At 49.4% G+C, this 22,316-nt stretch overlaps 10 protein-coding genes across 10 annotated transcripts; 4 read left to right on the top strand and 6 right to left on the bottom strand.

The window, feature by feature from the left end:
* Positions 1-393: 393 nt before the first annotated feature.
* On the bottom strand, positions 394-1,125 carry N7471_012041 (uncharacterized protein; the record flags this gene model as incomplete). Its single annotated transcript, XM_057284760.1, has 2 exons — positions 394-737; positions 804-1,125. 2 exons carry the CDS (start codon positions 1,123-1,125, stop codon positions 394-396), a joined length of 666 nt encoding a protein of 221 aa, XP_057131026.1.
* Positions 1,126-1,930: 805 nt separating this feature from the next.
* Positions 1,931-2,116, bottom strand: N7471_012040 (uncharacterized protein; the record flags this gene model as incomplete). Its single annotated transcript, XM_057284759.1, has 1 exon — positions 1,931-2,116. One exon carries the CDS (start codon positions 2,114-2,116, stop codon positions 1,931-1,933), a length of 186 nt encoding a protein of 61 aa, XP_057131025.1.
* Positions 2,117-2,362: 246 nt separating this feature from the next.
* N7471_012039 (uncharacterized protein) lies at positions 2,363-2,584 on the top strand (the record flags this gene model as incomplete). Its single annotated transcript, XM_057284758.1, has 1 exon — positions 2,363-2,584. The coding sequence occupies one exon, from the start codon at positions 2,363-2,365 to the stop codon at positions 2,582-2,584; it is 222 nt and encodes a 73-aa protein (XP_057131024.1).
* Positions 2,585-3,254: 670 nt separating this feature from the next.
* N7471_012038 (uncharacterized protein) lies at positions 3,255-4,130 on the top strand (the record flags this gene model as incomplete). The annotated part of the gene is made up of 1 exon (XM_057284757.1): positions 3,255-4,130. The coding sequence occupies one exon, from the start codon at positions 3,255-3,257 to the stop codon at positions 4,128-4,130; it is 876 nt and encodes a 291-aa protein (XP_057131023.1).
* A 434-nt stretch (positions 4,131-4,564) lies between these two features.
* N7471_012037 (uncharacterized protein) lies at positions 4,565-5,513 on the bottom strand (the record flags this gene model as incomplete). The annotated part of the gene is made up of 2 exons (XM_057284756.1): positions 4,565-5,099; positions 5,158-5,513. The coding sequence occupies 2 exons, from the start codon at positions 5,511-5,513 to the stop codon at positions 4,565-4,567; spliced, it is 891 nt and encodes a 296-aa protein (XP_057131022.1).
* A 1,347-nt stretch (positions 5,514-6,860) lies between these two features.
* On the top strand, positions 6,861-8,261 carry N7471_012036 (Kelch repeat protein; the record flags this gene model as incomplete). Its single annotated transcript, XM_057284755.1, has 3 exons — positions 6,861-7,034; positions 7,070-7,319; positions 7,426-8,261. Coding segments are annotated over 3 exons (1,260 nt in total), but the record flags the coding sequence as incomplete, so codon positions are not given.
* Positions 8,262-8,768: 507 nt separating this feature from the next.
* On the bottom strand, positions 8,769-13,112 carry bud4 (uncharacterized protein; the record flags this gene model as incomplete). The annotated part of the gene is made up of 4 exons (XM_057284754.1): positions 8,769-9,395; positions 9,449-10,146; positions 10,202-12,968; positions 13,023-13,112. 4 exons carry the CDS (start codon positions 13,110-13,112, stop codon positions 8,769-8,771), a joined length of 4,182 nt encoding a protein of 1,393 aa, XP_057131020.1.
* A 1,775-nt stretch (positions 13,113-14,887) lies between these two features.
* Positions 14,888-16,690, top strand: mrh4 (ATP-dependent RNA helicase MRH4; the record flags this gene model as incomplete). The annotated part of the gene is made up of 1 exon (XM_057284753.1): positions 14,888-16,690. One exon carries the CDS (start codon positions 14,888-14,890, stop codon positions 16,688-16,690), a length of 1,803 nt encoding a protein of 600 aa, XP_057131019.1.
* Positions 16,691-16,945: 255 nt separating this feature from the next.
* N7471_012033 (putative carboxylesterase) lies at positions 16,946-18,650 on the bottom strand (the record flags this gene model as incomplete). The annotated part of the gene is made up of 2 exons (XM_057284752.1): positions 16,946-17,200; positions 17,289-18,650. 2 exons carry the CDS (start codon positions 18,648-18,650, stop codon positions 16,946-16,948), a joined length of 1,617 nt encoding a protein of 538 aa, XP_057131018.1.
* Positions 18,651-19,301: 651 nt separating this feature from the next.
* Positions 19,302-21,395, bottom strand: N7471_012032 (uncharacterized protein; the record flags this gene model as incomplete). The annotated part of the gene is made up of 2 exons (XM_057284751.1): positions 19,302-21,221; positions 21,282-21,395. 2 exons carry the CDS (start codon positions 21,393-21,395, stop codon positions 19,302-19,304), a joined length of 2,034 nt encoding a protein of 677 aa, XP_057131017.1.
* Between the last annotated feature and the right edge of the window lie 921 nt (positions 21,396-22,316).

The following is a 22,316-nucleotide window of genomic DNA, read 5'->3' as shown; positions in this document are numbered from 1 at the left end:
AAAAAGTAAAATCAGGAAGATAAAACCCGTATCCCGAGGAAACTCACTCAGAAATAAACGTATTCTTAGAAGGAGCGATAGAAGTGATTTTTTTACTCCTGGAATCGACAGCCGGGGGAGGTGGGGGGAAAGACAAGAAAGAACAATCTTGGAAGGAGAAGCAAACGGGGCCTCTCAACCTGAGGCATCAACCTCAATACACTGCTCTCACATGTTTGCACTGTCAAGTTTGATAGTGCTCGCTCTTCTTTGCGTACCGGTGGCCCCTATGACGAGGAATCCTTGATGGCGGTTCGCATATTGCCCAGGCATTCGACATCTTTTTTTTATATAATCTACACTGTCCTTAACACCATACTACATATTACCTATTAGGATGATCTCTATCTGATTTCACTCTTCGTTCGCGGTACTATCATTACTATTAATTCTTCCCAGAATTTGAAGCAACCGAGACGTGAGCTGTCTCACCTCCCCCAACCCCACATGTTCATTCCTTTGCGAAGGATTCGCCGGATCTCGCATAATACTCATATCCTCCTCGATATCATGCAGCATCTCTCCCAACCGCATGGTAGCATGACGCAGAGTCTCACGCGCCACAACCACCATTTCACGGCTATCTAGCTGCATACTCCCCAGATATCCCGTCACCTCAGTTACAATTACTGCGGGCTTTGTTTCCACCGATCTATCCCTGCTTCTGTCGCGAGTGCTCGATGGCTTGTTGGATCGATCTAAGCCACCCCCATTAATCACGAGACAGGGTTAAGTCAACCATTTCGGGCCGAGGATCCACATACCGATACCCCCACTGCTAGGCTCCTGGGTCTTATCCGAACCTTCGAGTAGAGATGCAACAGCTGCCTCGTATAGCGTGAGCGTCTTTACTATAGCATCTATCATTGTTTGCAGCATTCGCGCATCCAGATGTGTATCGGCTACGGGGCAGCCATGCAATAGCTCCCAGTGCTCGACCAAAGCTGCTCCGAGGATGAAGACTTCATCTGCAGGTATGTACAGGGTATCTGGTGAAGATCTAGTCGGGAAGTCTGGGAAGCGATTGAGAGCTTGGGCTGTCCGGGCGAGACAGTTGCAGGGCGATTGGGGTTGGAAGTGCGGCATTATTGGAGGTGTGTTTTGAGCGAACAGTTAAAAGCTGTCCATTTGTCTAGAAAGTCGGTTCACTAACTTTGTTATAAATAGGATTAGATCGCACTACCCGAGGGTTTCTTTTCATGGGCATTAGAGGGTTTTGCACCATCAACTACTGACCATTGCCTTACAAATCAACAATTAACCCGCCTGGGCATGGATGCTTCCCGGGGTCCGGACAGCTGTGCTTACAACAATTGCGGTATAGATGCACCCCACCATAAAAGGTGCTACAGTATTTACTCCGGACTCCGAACTCCTTACAGGGGGTGTTTCATTTCCAAGCATAGAATGGCCCGACACAACCTTCAAAGGGATGGTCGGGGCATTTTCACATTAATAATCCATCGGGTGCTTTTTATTATTGGCTGGGTGCTTTGCTGTCCAATCAAATGATATTCAAAAGTACCCGACACGGATCCCTCGAAGGTGTTCAAGTTAATGGAAAAATACGTCGAAAAGTTTACCTTGTGTTAATTTGCAGTAAGTAAAGTCATGTTGGATTATGGTCCCTCTTCGCGAAAAACCATGTACAAAATATTAAGTTATTGAAGATCAGGAGACCAGCCATATCGAGATGGTAGTAGGCTAAGTTCCGATCCCACCAATTCCACTCTTCCTTGTAAGGACTCTACAGGTGGTGAAGGTCTTCGGTGATCTGCTTCGCAGATCCTTGTATAACACGGGTCCCGGGCCCGGGGCCCGACGAGCCCCTGAATATCGACCAATGTCACTAACAGTTTCTGGATTCGACGCCTTAGATCTATCTCATAGCTCATGACTTTGCCTCGCTGCCTACTCTGAATTTACCCAAAAATACATCGCAGTCTGCCTCCTGAACGGGACAAGTCATGTTTCGATCGAAGGCCCCACGGATAGAGCGTTCAAAGCGAGCGGCAGACGATGAGCCGATGAGGTTCTCGTCCCGCCGGGAGAAACGGGGCTGGGGATTATTAGCCATGTGGCTCTAATAATGTGCTCACTCTTGTGGGATACTACCAGCCACCCGTGGACCCTTGCTAGCCGGCAGTAAACTAGCCACTATCGACCTATCGGCGCGGGCTTGATCTACGCCTTTGATCTGACTTCCGGTCTGGGAACTATCATCGGATATCAAATTCTGTGCAGCACAGGCACCGGACTCTCAGTTCAGATCCCTGTTGTTGTAGCAGGAGCATTGAGCTCAATAGATGACTAGGCCATTACCATGGCGACTGTTCTGTCCAAATGTATTCCAAAAACTAACAGCCAACCCACTGAACTGTTCACAGTCTTCCAATTCATCTCGGTCGCTTACTGTGTCGGCTCCACGGATTCGATCACAAACAACCCATTTCTTAGAAATATCCCGAAGCGTGGGGGCAAAGTCCCGCGGCCGGGTGAGGAAGGCAGAAAGGACGACCAGGGCAACATTGTTCCTATCGCCTAGTCTGTTTGAACGGGCTAGGCTTTGCTTATCTTGGTTTTGGTGTAGTGGATAGTTGTCTTCAAGCTTTGAGTTTCGGGGTTCGGGGTTTCTGTACTTCGGCGTTTCCTATGTGGAGACAAGAGTTATGCATAAATCTGGGATATAGATTGTGAAAAATAGAGATCAGGTACCGTAATGAGTTTTAATAAGTTTGAATAATTCTCAGGTTGATTCTAATTAGGCATCTCTACAAGCACCTAAGTATTCAATTGCGACTGAATTGAATCTCTCCTATTCTTTCCCATCATTTATGCATCGGGCATAAATCATATGAATTGGCCCAATTAGGCAATTGCCGAGGCATCCAAATATTTCATTCGCCAAGTCCTTTATATTCTTCCCAACAACTCCATATCCCATGAAAAGATTGGTGCTGAGATCAAACAGTTCCCAACCGTTGTTGTTCGGCCAATGCTATATCTCCTACAGCGGGATAATTTCCACATTAGGTGGCCATTGAAGGAGATTTTCTTTTCTTTTCTTTTTTTTTTTTTTAGAACGCCAGCATATAATAAGAAGACAGAACCAACGAAAGGCTTCAACAACCTGTCTCAATTTTGAATTAAAGCTAAATCAAGGCTATCGGTCCCCTTGCATAGGCCCTAGTAACTCCACATCCCACGCTTCCACAATGGCTCCACAACCCCTTCCATTCCCGGGGTTCACCCCGATATCTGATCGAGTATACCTTCGCAATGGCCACGAGAAGGCCAAGTCATCCCCAGCCGATGAGCCAACAACGATCATCATCTCCGGCTGGGGCGACGGCATGCCGAAACACGTTACCAAATATTCCGACGGCTACCATGAGCTCTACCCATCCGCGCGGATCATCGTCATCCTATCGCGTACCTTCCAAGCCACCAACCAACCGGAGGAAGCCAGAATCCAGGCCATGATGCCGGTCGTTGACACCGTTTTCCCCACGCCAACCGGCAGCGGAAACGAAAAGGAGCGCCTGCTTGTGCATGCCATGTCAAATACCGGCGCCATCTTCACTGCCTCCACCGTTATCGCATACCAGCGACGCCATGGCAAGGACAAGCCATTCCCCCACCAGCTCATGGTGTTGGATTCCACGCCGGGAGGTCTGGTCTTCACGTCTCAGGTTACCCGGTGGTCGCGTGCTATGACGGTCGGCACAGCCAAGTTCTTCCCTTGGCCCTTCATTATCACACATGGTATGTGGTACGCTTTCCTCTGGGCGAATTACCTGTGGCAAGTCCTGCGCGGTGCTGTGTCTTCTGGTGTGTGGGCGGACAGGATCATAAATGATAAGTCCTGTGTCGCGACCGATTCTAGCAGAGTTTACCTGTACTCTAAGGAAGATGAGATTATTGGTTACAAGGATTTGGAGGAGAATGTCGCTCATGCCAAGACTTTGGGCTACTCGGTTGATCTTGAGATGTTTGAGGGCTCATCGCATGTGGGACATATGAGACTTCATCCTGAACAATATTGGAATAAGATTTCCAGCTCTTGGAAGCAGGCCATGGCGGAGAAATAAGGTGCTGCGGGGGCTGGATATATTGTATCTTGTGCATTTGTATTTCTAGCTTAGACTATGTTTATTAATTATATAGAGTTATTTAATTGTTGGTAATTTCATTGGTATCACTCGCGAGTTTCTAGAACAAGGACAACTAATCTCTAGCTTAGCCAAGCCCTAAGTCCGGGGTTTGCGGGGGTGTCGATCGAACCCTGCATGAGAGATGGACCTACAATCCGCTATATCGGTACAAATTGGTCTTAGGTTATACTTTTTTATTGCTCTCAATCGCGATTCAGACCTCAATTTACAAAATAACCGGCAAGAACTTCATAGGTTGCAATTCATTAATCGTAATTCAATAACTCTGCTGAGCACTATCAATCTGGTTCTTCCAAAACAATGCGAAATGAATATACAACGACCCATCAACTTCACTCTGGAGATAAAACCTAGTCACGGTCATCAGGATGGAAAACCAATGCTCGCACTTCAATACTCTCTCTTCCTGCTTCATTCTCCGTTTCCGGATTAACAAAGGCAGTATGGGGCACACGACGAGCTCTTCCATCAACCTTGGAATCAAAGCATTTGATAAGTGTCACCAAATCCGGAGTCTGCCCGTAGCGGTAATACCACTTGATATTCGGATCCGGCTTGACGCCGTATGTCTCGCCCTCGCGGTCCGGGTATATGAGTCCGATGGGCACAAGGTCACTATCTGGCACCGAGTGTGCATCCGCCACAGCTAACGGATCCTTTAGGATTGTCTTAATCGGACGCCAGACGTTGATAATCTGGTATCGGCCCTTGAGAAGCTCGGGTGCCTCGTCGGGGAGGTGGTGGGAGACTCTGCTCTTAGACGCTCTGTAGGATTGATCGATGTGCACGCGCTGTACGGGTCCGCGGATCCGGACACCGATGGATCCTTCGGCCGGTGCTCGGCGGATAGTGTGGTCGAAGATGAAGATGCGGGAGGCACCGGTGCTGGGCGGGTCATTGTTAGTTTCATTCAAAAGGACTCTGGGGTTTGGGGATTGCGTACGCGTCTTTTAGCAGTTGTTCTGTTTCTGGGTAGTATTCACTCTTGATCTTCTCCTCGTCTAGGAAGTCCTTCTCTTGGCTTTCGTGGTAGTAGAGCTGGAATCCATGGCTGTCTAACTTGTAGTCAAGCTCATGGCCGCTGATATCGTGGACGGTGGTTGCGAGAGGAGCCACAGGTCGATCATAGGTTTCTGGTTTGCTAGTATATGTTGGTGTCGGTGGAGAGCCATCCTCATTCTCTTTGAAGAAGTTGAGTGTAGTCTGGACATGGTGAGGCTTTTCGGAGATCGGGGCTCCGGGCTTTTCTGAGAGCAGAGGGCCGTGAGAACCGGGAAGTTGAACAGCTGCAGAAGCCATAGAGTGTTATTTGAGTTCTTAGTTAATAGAGCTTGTAACAGATGATGATTAGAATTATCGCAAAGAAACGGTTCTTTATATAGTATAGCTGATGTTGCGGGGTGAGTTCTATTTGTCAGAACACAGCACGCAATATTCGTATGACATGGAGAATTGCTGATAAATGCACAGTTTCATCCGGCGAATACAAGAATCAAGCCCGCAGGTAACTATGTTGTAGGCAACAAACACAACATGTGATGGAATCCCATTATTAATGGATGTTGTCGTGCATATGCCATTTATAATGTCGCATTCCCCGGAAGATCATTCGGCAATCGAGAGATGACGCAACTTAATATCAAATTTACGAAAACGACATTCCTCTCTTATATGTAACCAAGAACTTATTTTATTATAGTTCATTGTTTTTCTTTATGAGTAGACTACGTAGGGGATTTGTAGTATGTAGATGTGATATGAAACTCGTCTAGTCCAACTTCAATCTTTACACTCGGTTACCACATTTCCGGGGTCTCAAAAGAGGCAAGTAATTGGGCAAGAGCTTGGAGGGAGATATGTCTCAAGTAAAAACAAAATCTTGTCATTATTCGCAGCCAAAATGACCAGCATCTCGTTTTGTAGATTCCACAGCAAATGACGCCTTTTCTATTCCAATGAGATGGTGTTGTATCCGAATTGGGCTATAAGATATTGATACGGACTGAGAGAATTTAGGAGAAACAAGAACGAGGAATGTTTCGTGCATGTAACAATTCAAAGGCTATCCAAGAGTACTAAGAGGAACCTGAAAAACCACATATACCAGGTGAATTCATTCAGAGTCAGGATTCCTTAACATATTGGAAGATTGCATCCGTCGGGGGCTCATTTGGCTTTTCTCATTAGTTGTGGCCCCCAAGAGGCGCATATTTGTGTTACAATCATTGGAGATGACCATCTTTGTCTAGAGCATGCGAATCACCGACAACTATTCCACTGTCCGAAAAATCATGGACCTGACTGAGGGCCAGTTTGAATGGAATGACGACTCTGAAAAAGAGAGAAAGACCATTCTAATTGGCGATAGTCTGGCAGGTTATGTATGTCGTCTATTAGCTCGTGGTTTCTACACTGACGATTTGGCCTATTACTATGAGACTGGGGGTGTCTTGTTGCCGGCAATCGTGATTACGCTGCTTTCCAGATGAACTCTACAAGAGTAGTCGGCCGCTCATGCGGCCTCTGTTTTTGACGACGTAAATCTATTTGGCCCAAGGTGATAGTTACTAGTTAGTTATAACTAGTTACTTTCAACATAGTACATGTAAAGTAAGTGTGGATCTAAATTACAGCCTAATATAAGCCAATGAGAGAGTTGTGCCCCGGGTGGCATACTTAGTCGCCCGTAGCTTAGCATGGCCCACCAAGGTCCTCCTCAACAAAGTCAAAAGCATCGGCAACGGGTTTCCCCTCGACAGTTCGTCATCCGTATCAGAGCACAGCCTCAAATCAGTATTCAACAAACACAAGCGGGGCCCAGTAAGACGGCTTTGAATTGAAAGCAACACCCTCAGAGTCTTGGTATAAAGACTTCTAAAATTCTCGCGATCCATATTATCCCAACATCAAATAATCCAATCAACCCCACTTCCATCACCATGGCAGTAATCCAAGCAAAATGGACCAAAGTCGTCGAGGCAGAGATCTTACAGCGATCCTCCCAAATAGTCTCCGTCATTGACAGACAAGTCTACATTTTTGGCGGGGAGTTGCGGCCACGAGAACCCAGAGACAATGACGTCCACGTTGTTTCACTTGGAACTCGTAAGTTTCCCTATGTGTCTGTCCACAAGCAATATCATACCTAATTGAGGGAACAAAATCCTCATAACCAATACAACCACATACATACAACTAACCAGTCCCATAGCTGCAACCCTATCCACCAAACCACCCACCAACCAATCCCCTTCACCACGAGTAGGAACCGCATCAACAACACTCAATGGCAAAATCTACCTATTCTCCGGACGCGGAGGCACAGCAATGGCCCCTGTAGAAGAAAGCGGCGGGATCTGGGAATTCGACCCCAGCTTAGAAAAATGGTCCCTCCTCGCACCATCCGAGCCAAACCCGACATCCATCCCAGCAGCGCGCAGCTACCACTGCACAGCCAACGACGGCAAAGACACCGTGTTCATCCACGCAGGCTGTCCGGAGAAGGGCCGTCTATCAGATCTGTGGGCGTTCAGTGTATCCCAAAAGCAGTGGACGGAACTTGCTCCGGCGCCGGATCCACCGCGCGGTGGCACGTCTATTGCGTTTGCCGGGGGCAGACTTTATCGGATGAATGGGTTTGATGGGGAGCGCGAGCAGGGAGGTAGAGTAGACGTCTATGAGCCTGGAGCCAATGTGTGGAGCTCGCACTCATTTGTTTCGGATAGTGTGAGTGGGCCATCGCCGCGGAGTGTCGCAGCCTTGCTTCCTGTTGTTGTTTCTGGTCGTGTGTACTTGGTTACCCTGTTTGGTGAGCAGGATCCTAGTTCCTTGGGACATCAGGGGGCCGGGAAGATGTTGGGTGATGTGTGGGTGTTTGATATTGAGTCCAAGTTATGGACGAAGGTTGAGGCCCAGGGAGATGGGCGTCCTGATCCACGGGGTTGGTTTGATGGGGATGTCCTTGATGCTGGCAGTATTTTGGTTCATGGAGGACTTGGAGAATCGAATAATCGGTTGGGTGACGTTTGGACTCTCGAGTTTTTCTAGTCTGTTGAAGACACTGGTTTTTTAGAAAATCCGATAGCCTTTTAACATCAACAAAAATGAGCTTCGTAGGAGAATTATGAACTTTTGAAGAGAAATAGCATAGTAAGGAGAAGTTTATGTATCATGAACGTACAGCGAAAGCACAGAACAAATCAAAAGGAAATCATTTGTGCGTGCTATGGGGTCTTGAATCGTACAGTTGCCATATTTGCCTTCGCGATTCCGCAACAATTCATGAGAATAATTTGACAGAGAAAAAAAAAACGAGTCGCACCATACACCAGCACCATAAGGGAAAGTCCTGTGAAAAGAAATGAACAAAAAGAAAACCAAGTGACTGTCGTCGCAAAACGGAAGCAAAAAAAAGAAAAAGAAAAAAAATTAACATGCAACAGAAGACCTCCGAGAGACAAATAAAAGAGTAGTTATTGTGACAACTGACATCATGCACAGAAGAAGTGAAGGATGATCTGTGCGTTAGAACTCTACTCATGTTCAGAGTATTGCTTAGAACATGAGAGAGCGGGTCTTCTGTCGACGCGCTTCAACACTACCCATCTCAGGTTGAGAGTAGGTGTGCTTGTGTCGAGGACGTGGGGATTGAGGCGCCGGCGCCCCAGATCCCGCAGAAGATGGAGGTCCCACCATTGCACTGTTTCGGCTCCGAACCGGAGACGGCAGCGAGGCAGGTGGTGTGGGAATCCCACTGGGCGGACGACGAGGAGCAGTCTCATTGTTGGTTTTCATGCTACGCTCGCGCTTGAGCACAAGATCAGCCCAGGGCTTGAGTGCACCATTGCCGGAGGTCGAGCCCTTCCCAACAGCTTCAGACATGACTCGAAGCCAGCCCTCTTTATCTGCGGGGCTATCCGCGTAGAAGTCAATCACTTCACCATTACCAAAGCGGATGCGGAATCCCTCCTCGACAAACATGTAGCCATCTTCTTCCTCGGCAAAGGCAGACTTGCGGCGGGAGCCACCCTTCGTGCTAGTCTCCTTCTGAAGTAGAGAGGATCGATCATCAATGAGCTTGGAGGCCTTGGCTAAATTGATTGTAGCACGAGGTTGGCGCGTTGTTTCGTGGAAGGCCGTTAACTTGGATCCCTGAAGCTTGAAGAAGCGACGGCGCCAGTACTATGGTAATTGATTAGTTTAAATCGGCAATAGAAGACTTTATCAGCACTTACTGGACAATCTCCACCCTGTTGGGAAAGGAACCCTTCCCAGGAGCGAGCTGCAACACTCTCTGCATCACGCATTTCGCGAATGCAGGCATTCATGCTCTTCGGCATGTCATCATCCTTGCTACCCTTGGGCTTAGGCACAAAGAGCAGTTGCACTTCTAATTTTCCAATCTTGTATGGAGGTCGACGCTGCGTGTTGATGCTGGTCGCACTCTTCTTGCTCTTGACGCTGCTCATTTGTTCCTCAACTGCCCATTCGTTGAAGCAAGCAACATCAACAATGTGGGGACGGCCAAAGGCCTGCTGCTCATGGTCGCTCAAAGCCACATATGCGCGGCCAAAGCTACCATCACGCGCAACCAAGTTTCGAAGCCGTTCGTATACAGGGGCATTAACGTCCTTGGTCTTCTGTTGCTGCGACTGCATTTGTTGCTTAATGTCAAGCTCCTTACGCCGACGTGGCGATGCAAATACACGGCTGAGGGCCGACGCCTTTTGGCGTGATGGCGACGATGCGGGTTCTTGAGTTTGGAACTTGCTCTCGTCAATCTTCATCTGCAAGGTCAACTGGAACTCAAGGTCATTCTGGACAATAAGCTCAAACTCCTGTCCAATGGGTGCGGACTTGCCCATCTCCAACCAGGAGGTGGTAACACAGTGCAGTCCGTTATCCAAAGTCAGTGCAAAGTACGACCGTTCACCTAAAATTCGATCAGTAACTGTGATATTGCATTCCGTCTTATGATAGGGTCTTACCGCGTGGGAGAGGAAGGTCGCAATATTTGAGGCCTACAACCTTCACAAACAAACGCCCTCGCTCTTCTCCATCTTCGAACGATTCAGATATGGCTGGCTCGTTTTCTTCAATAGTCGCGGGAGCTTCCTGAACATTGCTGGGCTGTCCAGGGAGAGGTGGGACACCACCCGCACCAGGGACAGGCTTTTTCTTCGGGATACCGGTGGCTGGCTTAATACTTGGGCGTCGCGCTGAGCCGTTCCAAGGAACTGTGGTCCAGGTCTGTTGGCTAGGCTTGCGTGGAGAAGATCCAGCAGAACGTGTACCGCGCGGGTCTTGGGCAGTGTGTTCGGGAGAAGGCATGGCTTCTTCTTCGTTACGGCTGCTGGCAATAATAACTTTGGTGTTCTGTCTCATGAGATATCCTCTCTGTTTGGGGATAGGAGAGTCAGCGGGGTGTGTACTATTTCCTAGGGTTGCGGGATCCTTGTGGGGTATTGCCTGGGAAGGCGGTACAGAACCAGGGCTTTGGGAAAGGGCAAGGTGAAACGCAACCTTTTGGGATTCAATGACACGATCAAACTCCTTGTCCAGTCCAAAACCGAGACTTTCTTCCTGAATACTGAAGGGGATGTCGAGTTTCAAACAACTGCTTTGTCGCTGGGCAAGATCAGTGGGCAGCCCCAACTTCGGTGGCAAGTCAATCTGCTTATGTTCACGGTCCGACGGGTTTGAGTCATTGGAGATCTGCTTGGTCAATGAAGGGACGGGTGGAACGTGTTGGCCACTGATCTGACGGCGGGTAGCAGCCATGGACTGCATATCCGCAGGGGTCAGTGAGGGTCGGGTCTTGAGACCAGCACCAGGAGCTCGAATTGTTGCGACGGGTTCAGGAACAGACTCGTCGGATGAGCTCTCATCATGCTCCGGCTCCGGCTCCTCTTCCTCCTCCTCATCTTCTTCTTCTTGGTGTTCGTCTTCGTCTTCGTCATTGTCATCGTCGTCCTCAATCGGATGACGAATGACAGAGTCTGGGGTAGAAGGCTCGGAAGCTTGGTCTTGCTGCATATCAGGGGTAATAGGCCGTGCGAGAGACTGACGGATAGACACCATATCGAAGGACTGGTCTTGAGGGGCGTTCGGCTCTTTGTATTCCTGGGCATCCTCGTTTGGCTGTGCAGGATTTTGGGCGTCGGCCAGGGTTTCAGCATTAGGGGTAGTCTCTTCAGACCCCTGTTTGGGGGTATCATGTCCAGCGTGTTCGCGCTCGGTAGCTTCGGCAGCAGAGCGTAGCGAGTAATTGCTGTCCTCGTCGTATGTGGCCCGTTGGTCACGGGACGACAGGCTGTTGTCTGACCTGTTCTGATAATAATCCGTGATAGAGTAGAGATCTTCATCTTGCTCTTCCTGCTTAATGATTACACTGGAGGAGTCATCATCGTCGTCGATCTCCATGGATGGAATGGGAACATCAGGGTCATAATGGTCATAACGTTGGGGGCTGGAAGCAGTTTGAGAAGAGTCATCGAAGCTGTCATCCTCATAACTGTCACCCTTGCGAATTCCTCGCAAGATTGAGTCGCGAGAAATGCGAGGCGGAGAAAAGAAGTTCTCTTTGGCCTCGCCATCTGTGTGGGTATCATCTTTCGATGTAAGTGTTTCATCTGCTCTAGGAAGCTCTAAGGGTTCCTCAATATTCTGAGCGTCGTCATCATGTGTCTCATCATCATCTCTGTCCTGTAGCATCATGAGACGGAGTCTTTCCTCTATGGACATAGCGCCGGGGATATCAGACTTTGTATATGAGGCAGGAGCCGGAGGTGCAGGGAGCACACGCTGGCCTGCGCTACCGAGCTCAAAAGCAGCAGCCAGCTTACCAGCCGAGGATGGACGCGCACCAGACATGCGATTGACCGATGGCAAAGGCGGGAGGGGACGTCGCTCGCCATTTGAGTCCAGCGATTCGACGCGTGTGTGCTGAGAAGACCCTCCTTCACGTGAGATGGGTCGGTCCTCGGTGGTGCCTTCTTCAACGTCTTCGATGAAGGGATCGCCATCACTGTTTGTGCTTGGGCTCATAAAACGCCAGTCTTCAGGCAACACAACAGGGGTTTTCTCGACATCTTCCAGTGAGGCGTCAAAGCTATCATCACGCTCAATGGATGACTCGGCCTCAAAACTGAGATCCCCCTCTTCCTCGGACTCGTAGCTGTTCTCTCGTGACTCAGATGCAACTGAGGAAAGATCCGGTGTTGTCATTTCATATTCATTGATTTGAGGAGGCGCGTGGTCAAATGTGACACTCTTCGCATGTCGATGCCCAGCACTGCCATACTCGGACCAAATATCATTCTGAGGGTCAAATCCCTTGCCGTACCGGCTACCTTTGGATAGCGAGGACTTGCTAGGCGATGCTTGGTCTTTGCTCGGGGATGACGGGCGAGAAGTATCTTCGTCGAATTGGGATTTCGCAACATTCATCTGGCTGTCCCGTTGCGCAGACCTCTCCGAGGCCAAAGGTCTCTGGGGAAAAACTACTGAGGCCGGGTCATACTCTTGACCACCTTCGAGGAACATGCTGTGATTTTTGACCTTCGACACGCGTTTCAAATTTTCGAGCGACGGGCGCTTTGCGGGGAAATAACACCCCTCTGGATCATATGGCGCTTTATTCTCGGCTCCCTTGGGGAACGGCGATGGGGAGTCACGACCCTTCCAAAAGAGGCGTGGGGAGGTATTGTTATTCAGAGACGAGACATCGTATGCAGGCGATTCGCCATGCGGCATCTGCTAGTCTTGTTAGTCTATTTTATCACATGCGACATATCGTGTTGACAGTACCTTGGTAACTTGGTTCCAGCTAGGCGAATTGCGCCTCTGAGCCATGGGGCTCACTTCAGAAAGTGGCCGCTGACCAGATCCGTTACCCATACTGAGGTTGGGTTTGCTGGTGACTCAGGATACGAAGTGTGCAATCGTGATAGAATACCAAGACAGGATGTCTATGATGTGTCAGTGCTTGTTCATCAAGTCCTGATCGGCGAGTGGGTTCGACTAATGACAAAGGACATGAGGCAAAATCGCCCAGAGATCAGGTACCATACCTTTCTTAATAACCAGGAGTCGCGTGGGAAATAGTTGCCAGCGAGTCCTAATGCATTCGCTACAAAGGCGTAAAAGTCGTGTCGATCGTGGCAGGAATGCTGCGGCAAAGGGCGAAGGTACCAAAACAAACCCAAGTTGGGTGTCTGGGTGTCGAACCAAGGCCAAAAAAATAAGGGGAAAGGGATAACGAAGGGATACGAATGCCAACTCTCAAGGAAAGCTAGCAGGAAAGAACAACAGAGACAAAGAAAGAGGTTGTGAAGAAGAGTAGCAGAAACAACGAAACTTGATATGTCTCTCCCATGGATTCAAGTGGATTGTTACCCCAAGCAAGAAACTGTTGTTGCGGGAGTCGTCATGGCAACGGCTGGCTTCGAGTGTTTCAGCATCCCGTGACATTGCGTCAGCTGCCTAGGATCGACGCTAGCCTATAATTGGAATAGCTTCGTGGATCATTTTCGATATCAACATGCACCTACCACCTTCAACTGTTAAGAGTACCTAAATATAGCACATGATTAAGTAGGAAAGCTCGAAACTTGATATCAAAGTTTCTTAAGAGACCCAATTATCATTTTAAGCCTATTCAGAAGAAACGCCGAACACGGCTAGAATTTGATGGATGGATTCTTTTTTCTATCGGTCATCATCTTTTGGTCATTCTATGTCAAGACAAGTTTGCAAAAATAGAAAGGATTCAAAGGCAGCCAATATCTTTAGGTGCAGGGTAGGCGCACAGAGCTATTAAATATCGGAACTGTATTTGTAGAGCTCAACCTCAGGCAGGAGTTACGACTGGAGGACTCGGCCTACATTATACGGATTGATCAAAGATACAGACAAAAGCTCCCATCTGGGCAGTCTCCAACTTACTACGTAGCATCATACAGCATACCAAAAAGTATGTCCGAAAACATGATAAAATTATCGCAAAGAGGAACTTGGAGGAGAACAAAAGCCACGATATTTAACTTCGTTATCAACTCCTCTCGAATCAACCAGACCATTGTGTGTTCGAAGTCTCTAGTAGCCTACTTAGGTTGGATATATGAGCCCGCCCAGGAGCAAATTGTTGGGTGAGTCTATTGAGTGAACAATTTGGATGGATCCCTGACATATATACATCCTAGCTTCCTATAGATATGAGTTACCTACAAAAACTTTGTCCCAATAAACCACAAATGGAGAATAACTATGAAAAAGCACCTCAAGATATGTAGTTTTGACTCTTGAAACATATATTCGCACAGATTTAAAAAAAAGAAACAATGTGATCACCGATTGTTGGATTACTGCCTGAGGCTGCCAAGATCACGAACACACTGAGTCAGCTATATAATCACCTGACCTTTACGTCAAAGTTTATGATCTGCGCTAGTCCGAGAAAGGAATGGCGTCTATAATCGCGGAAAAAAACATCTGAGCCTGTTCTGGCCTCTTCTCTTCGATCATTCCGTGTTTCCCAATTCCGCGCATCTTATCGGATTTAACTAGGTAGAATGCCTCTGCCGATTCGCTCTTCGATATGTTTTCTATGTCAAACTAAGGCGACCCTGATCGCCCCATCGATTCTTCCGACGTCATGGCAGACCACGCGAGGCATGGCCACCGTTCGATTGCGCCGCAAGGCTGCTCGGATGGCCCTGTCGCCTACTGTTGACAGACCCTCTCTGCCATCTCCTAACAAGCCACGACGGGAACGCGCTGGTCCCTTTGCCTCGATGAACCAGACTCAGGCACGGATTCGAGACACACCACGCACACGATCACAGGCGGCCCTCAAGCGTTCAGGGGAGGAGGGCAAGGCGGAGAAGAAGGAAAGCCCATTGTACAGAGCGTTGAAGATGCAGACAACATTGACACCTGTGCCTTATGGTCGACGTTCCGCTATCAAAGCTCGACTTGCCGACATCACCAGCTTCGACCACTTCCCTCTCCTTCCCGCAGTTCGACAGTCAATCTTCGCTCAGGCTCTGGCTGGTCTCACTGATGTTTCCCCCACGCCCATTCAAAGACTCGCGATCCCCGAACTGTTACTGGATGAATCCAAGAAGAGGAAGAAAGTGAAGAAGGCGAACGAAGATGAGGAAGAATACAATTTTGACCAGTATCTCCTGGCAGCAGAGACCGGCTCGGGAAAGACCCTCGCATACTTGCTTCCAATCGTTGATGCTATCAAGCGTGCGGAAGTCCTCGACATTCAGGAGGAGAAGGTCCTCGAGGAACAAAAGGCACAAGAGCGGGAGGAGAGAATGAAGAATAAGGCGTTCGATCTGGAGCCTGAGGAGCCGCCAATGACAAACGCCTGTCGTCCTCGGGCGATCATTCTCGTTCCTACTTCCGAGTTGGTATCTCAGGTTGGATCCCAGCTCAAGGAGTTGGCCCACACCGTCAAGTACCGCTCGGGCGAAATCTCATCAACTTTCACACCCCGCCGGATCAAGAACACCCTCTTCCACCCCGCCGGCATCGATATTCTAGTTTCAACTCCTCACCTTTTGGGCTCTGTTGCGAGGTCGAACCCCAATATCCTCAGCCGAGTCACTCACCTTGTACTTGACGAAGCCGATTCCCTAATGGACCGGTCGTTCATCCCAACAACGTCCGAAATCATTGCCAAGGTTGCCCCGTCACTCAAGAAATTGATTCTCTGCTCCGCCACTATCCCCCGCAGTCTCGACAACCAGCTGCGCAAGCGCTTCCCTGATCTGCAGCGCCTGACGACCCCGAACCTGCACGCCATTCCCCGTCGCGTGCAGCTAGGTGTTGTGGACATTGAGAAGGAGCCATACCGCGGAAACCGAAACCTTGCCTGTGCTGATGTCATCTGGTCAATCGGCAAGGCAGGGGACAGACACGAGCACACCGAGACATGGGGTCCCCTCAATGCGTACATGGAGCCGAAGGTTAAGAAGATCATCGTGTTCGTCAACGAACGCGAGGAGGCCGACGAGGTCGCCGGTTTCCTGCAATCCAAGGGCATCGATGCTGTCTCGCTATCCCGTGACACCGATTCCCGGAAGCAACAAGAGACCCTCTCACAGTTCACAGAGGTTAAGCTCCCACCGACTGCGGAGGAGATTGTGATTAATAAGAAGAAGAACCGCGCCGCCGGCAGCATTCCTTTCGAACTCCCTGACCGCCAAGAGCCCATTCGCCGCCTTCCCGACACCAAGGTTCTTGTCACTACCGATATCGCCTCCCGTGGTATTGATACCCTGGCAGTGAAGACAGTGCTTCTCTACCACGTGCCGCACACGACTATCGACTTCATCCACCGACTGGGCCGTCTCGGTCGTATGGGTAAGCGTGGTCGTGGTGTTGTCCTGGTGGGCAAGAAGGACCGCAAGGACGTCGTCCGTGAGGTTCGCGAGGGCATGTTCCGTGGCCAGGCTCTGATCTAGGTCCAGATCCAGATCTACGCGTGCGTGCATTTATCACACTGTATAAATCTTGTAACATACATGGCGTTGGTTTGAGGTTTTGATTTTTTTGGGAACTGGAAAACGACTATACCCATTGCCGCTGCGATAGTCATTGGATCTTTGGAAGTATGTACGATATGCAATCATATATGACGAACTTAATTCTCCTCTTGTATAATGACATCTGAGTCCAATCGCATAGCAACTGTAAACTAATATATTCCTTCTAACCTCTCACACGGGTATCTTCTTCGCCAGCCTTCGCCAGAAGTCACACCTCTTCTTTAACTGGACAAGCTTCACATTCTCAATTCCATCATCCACAACGACAAATTCCTCGCCCGTATGTAATTCTGGCACACCTGGCTGCGAAGCATTCGTCACCTTGTGTGCATTCGGGTCTCCCGTCTGGAAGAAACTCGCGAAAGCTCCCGCGTAACCTTCATAAACGACGGGGTTAGTCTCTTGAATAGCGTTGATTCTGTTCCACTAATATCATTCAAGTCAGCTTATGCCACCGGAACCAGGGAAGTCTTCAGGGGGGAAAGAGAGCAACAATAAAAAGGGAAGAACAAACATAAATAGTATCACTCCCATGCGTCGCCGGGGAAATCGTATACTCCCCAAGATACCCTTTCTCCGTCGCAGCCGACGCAATCCAATAAGCCGGACAAGCAAGTACAACATCCCGATAGACCAAGCCAGCCCGAATATAAGAAGTATTGTAACTGCCGATCGTCTCCGTGCTCCCCTCAGCGGGATAATAAAGAGATTCCACCTCACCAATCTGCTTGGCCGACAACTCAGGCACGAACCCTGCAAGCCACTGGTGGAAGCTCGCAGCGGAGGAATTAAACCCATTTACCAGAACGGCGCTGTCAAGACCCGACGGAACGAAGTTCTGGCCCTCGTGGCTGTTATACATCCCCCAAACAAACTCTGTGTTCAGAGAGCCCCTGTTCACAGTATCTGTGAGTGTCTCGACGAGGAAGGTTCCGTCTATAACAGGCGCCCAGGTGTAAGAGCTCGTTGTCCAAGTGTTGCTTGCTCCGATGATCAGGCTTGCGTCACGAATTTTCTGGACGTCCACGGATTTGAGACAGGCGAGTGTGTCATCAGCGTGGTTGTAGCTGGCACAGCCTGTTAGGTTCGCCAACTGGGTGTAGATTGCTTCTGCTTGGGGTGCGTTGTATTTATACGTCTTGGGCCAGAACGGCGAGCTGGCAAGGGCTTTGGAGAATAGTTTCGGTTGGCCATGGCGACCGTTTGCGAGGACTTGCGCGACTACTGAGCCTGCACCGGCTGACTGGCCCCAAATTGTTACGTTGTGGGGGTTGCCGCCGAAATGGTGGATGTGCCTCTGGACCCATTTTAAGACATATTGTTGGTCTAATAGCCCCGGGTTTAGATCTGAGGTTGGCGAGTCTTTGATTACCTTGCCGGGTAGGAAGCCGAAGGCATTGACGCGGTAGTTGGAGTAGATAACGATGTAATCGTTAATATTGCTGACATTGAGGACCGGGAATGAGGATGGCGGCATGGTGAATGCCGCGCTGCCTTGAATGAAGGCTCCGCCGTAGAATACAACCAGCACTGGTCTGCTGGTATCCTTGGCTAAATCCCATGGCCGCGAGAATAGACCCAGGTAGAGACAGTCTTCGGTGCCGTTGACCGTGCGCTGGGGGCACATGTCGAAGTCCTGATTTGTGTCATAGAGGTCTCCGGTGATCTTTAGTGGTGGCTGAGGCGCACGAAAGCGGTTCTCCCCTGTTGGTGGTGCAGCAAATGGGATCTTGCGAAAATATGAGAGGTTGTAGGTGCTGTCATATTGCCCTTTGAAGGATCCGTAGTCGAGGGAAACTACAGGGTTGTCCCATGCAGTGCTGGCTGTGACCCCGAGGCCGAGGAGAAGGGTGACAATCAGATTTGAGAACCTCATCTTCGGGTTTCAGCGGTTTTCGTCTAATAAGTTATTGTTCCATTCATCTGCTGTGTTCAGCTTGGCGGGCCCCAGGCCATATATAGCCTTTCTATGCACAATAAGGAACCATCGCCCCGTTTAACAAGAGAAATCGCATTCGGTAGAGGAAACCCCGAGCTTTTCTGTGTGGCTCTCAAGCAATTTGGTCATTGTCAAGTAGACACTCTCGGGTTTGGCTACGAGAGCAGCTCATTGGTGCAGTTATTGTTGATGTCCGGGGCGAAATGCGGGGACTTGTGCAGTGGTTGTCAATTCGGATTCGATCACCCCGATAGATCGTTGAGTATGTAGTGAGAACAAACCATAGTTGGCTGGCAAATCCCCAGGGCACCTAGTTATATTTATACTTAACATCATGTCCACAATTAATGTGTCAAAAATAGCTGTCAAGGGAGTCCCCGTGCGAACAAATCCCAAGTAAACACTCTCCCCTCCAGATTCCAACCCCGAAAATGCATCATTGCAAGAAATCAAAACTCCAGATCCAATTTCCATGCAATATAATGCCAGTTAAAATAAGTATTATCACAAACATCCATTCCCCTAAACCAAAACTCCGTCCTCAGTCGTCTTGTCTCATAGTCAAACAGGGCTCCAAGGCTGTACTGTTTACATAGTCATACGAAGTTCTCTAGTGCGACGTCGACTTGCCCGAGCATCACGGCGGGACTCAGTTGCATCACTGGTCTCGGTTTCCGGTGTGTTTGTGTCAGAGAGCTCGGGGGTGGGAGTGATGCCAAAACTAACGCCGCGGTCTCGGCGACAGATGCGTGATTGTGCGTCGGGGGACAAAAACCGATGGACGGTGCGGTGATCCATTATTCGTTCTTCGCCATCCGGGCTTTTGTCTGTTGATGGCCACTGATATCCGTACAGCTTGGAATGGCGTTCGCAGCGCGGACACTCACGTCGCGTAAGGTATGAGTTTGACTGGAGGAACCATGTATCACAGGTCTGGCACTCCACCCAGCGGTCGTACTTCTGGGCAAGCAATCGTGATGTCTTGGTATAGTCTCCAGGGACTCGGGCAACTTGTGACTCGGTCTCGACGGAGTCTACGATGAATCGCCGCTTGGTACGAGGCTTTCGGGTTTTGGGTTTATCCACAACGGCACCATGGGCGTCGTCTAATTTGGTGGAATTTGATAAGTCTGACAATCCTTCTTCGGGGTCAATGTCCATGGAGTGGGTGGTGACGGGCTGACCTTCAGGAGAGGCATCGGGATGATCCTCACCGCTGAGTGCTTTCGACTCAGACGGCTCCAATATAGTATCTTCCGTCTTGATCTTCGTTCCCATGTCGTCCTCAGTTGTGGGGGTAGTTGACGTCGACGACCGGTGGGATTGATCGGCGGTGGAGTTTGGAGATTCGCTGTCCGTGGGGATAGTAGAATTAGTGCCATTTGTGCCATTTAGATCGCCTTGTGCAGCCACGCTTGGTTGCTTCGCCCCCATGGCAACTGGAAGGAGGGGTTGTGAATCAGTTGGCGATGCCACTGCGGTTCGCTCTGTGATCTCTTTTTTCAACTCAGACACCTGGGGTGCAGCTTCCGCCAGAAGAGCAGTTGGAATCAGTACAGTGTCCGGGATAGGGGTCTTGTCTGATCCGCGCGTTGAAGCTGATTCCCCAGTAAGTTCAGAAACTGAGATCTCTTTTCGCAACTTGGAGACTTGTCGTTGGAACTTTGCACGTTTGCGCGGAGTGGAACAAGCCAACACAGACGAGTTGTCGGATTCCTCCACATCAGAGCTGCGTCTACGCTTCCTGCTCACATTGCTATCTTCGGCCGGTGTATCTTCAGCGGGTGTAGCTTCAGACACAGGGCTGGATTCTTTGCTGTTTGGCTCTGTGTCAACATGCGAAGACCAGCCATTTCGTACAGCACTCTCGCAAGTATGACACAGACACTCGCAGTTGTCAACGCCAAAGTAATCCTCTCCGTAGGAAACCGTGATCTCTTCTCCCTCGTGGATGTCGCGCATGGCTAGGACAGACATGCCCTCGTTGCCCCTAGTTGTCAAGCTGCCATTGGCGTCACAGTCATGGTTCGCAAAACGAGCAGGGCCCAGAAAGAATGATGGGGCTTTGCGGCGACTCGACATCACGATGCTGAAGTCTTTGCGGGTCAAGCCGAGATCCAACTCTTCTTCGTGGGTCATAGACACAAGCGTTCCACTCAGGTGTTTGATCTCCTCACCCTTTTTAATGAACCTCCGAGCGCAGATCGCAGCCTCATGTTGTGTGATGATGTATCGATTGGTCGTGGTGACCTCAAACGGACAGTCTGGAAGATACATCTGAATGTACTTGCGGAGGTGTCGGCGGAACCACTCCTTCTCTCGAGGGCTGCGGAGGTTTGCCAGGTATTTCTTTAAGCCTGATATCTCCAACAACTTGCGTTCGGCAGTTGGGATATCCTTGTCAACGATTACATCGTGGAGAAGAATGCGCCCAATATCGTCATCGTGGATTCCGCGGGCAGGGCTGTACTTGGTGCGGTTCTTGCGGGTTGTAGTCCAAAAATAGGCCTGTCAATAGCAAGTGTCAGTGGACAGGTATCTGTGTTGAATTACAGGCAAAGAACATACGTGATCCACTAGCGCATCGGTTGCGACATCGTCATAACTGGCCAGTTTAGCCAGGGTCAAGCGCTCGCGACGTTCGGCGGCGGGCGAGTTCTTTCGCGCTCTCTTTGGGGGCATGGTGAATGTAACAAGAAGCCGAGGACCGCTAGAGATCGAAGCGGGAGAAAAGAGGTGGTCTCATAGAATGCAGAGCGGGTGCAAAGGGTAGTTGGGGGAACGGTGGAGGGCGGAGGTCCGAGGGATGGGGTCGAAAAATGATTCAAAGCGCAATACAAGAATTAAAATGAGTGACTGACAATCAACACAAGGAACATTATGAAGTTATTGTCACCATTGAGGCTGTTCCAAGGAGAAAGGTCTCCTTCGCAGATGTTTTTAGGGGCGGAACGGACACTCGGGAGTGCCAGCTGAGATCTTGCCGTCTCTCTACTTTCTTTCGCTCTTCCGCCTTTCCCCTTGACGTGTTGTTTTTTCTCAGCTGATAATTATCGAATATGAGGTGATTTATTATTGAAAGTATACCACTTTCTACTCCGTATAGGTTTGTTTTGACTTGATTTTACGCGCCCAGCTCGCATACAACAATATGCACCGTGCGTCAAGCCATCCCAGTCCTTCCCCCATGCCGTATCACCGCAATTACATCCAATCAAAACAATCTTTGAGATCAAGTGATCTTTCCTTTTCTGTCTTGCGTGTAAAATATATTGTATATTATCCCTCAATGGGTATTTGCTGTGGAATATCCGTAGCCAAGGAACTACTAGAGAATCTAATAGATTCAAGTATAGACATAGGATGCTCTCTTTCGTGGGCTTTTTCAGGTGTAACCGGTGGATTTTCGAGATTAATCTTGTTCTTTATGTAGCTTGGGGATATAGAAATGACAGCCTATCTGGCTAAGTGGGAGAATAAGAAAAAAATAACGACTATATGGATCCAGATCTGGGCTGTTGTTGACCTATATATCCAGTTGATGCCGCACGGATTGAGCCAACAAAATCTCACCCATAGGCATAGGGTGTTATTCTTATAGCC

Source organism: Penicillium samsonianum, assembly GCF_028829775.1.
Source record: "Penicillium samsonianum strain IBT 33392 chromosome Unknown utg000007l_segment0_segment0, whole genome shotgun sequence".
NCBI classification, from domain to species: Eukaryota; Fungi; Ascomycota; class Eurotiomycetes; order Eurotiales; family Aspergillaceae; genus Penicillium; species Penicillium samsonianum.
The sequence above is the reverse complement of the archived record's forward strand: the minus strand, read 5'-3'. Positions and strand labels throughout refer to the sequence as shown.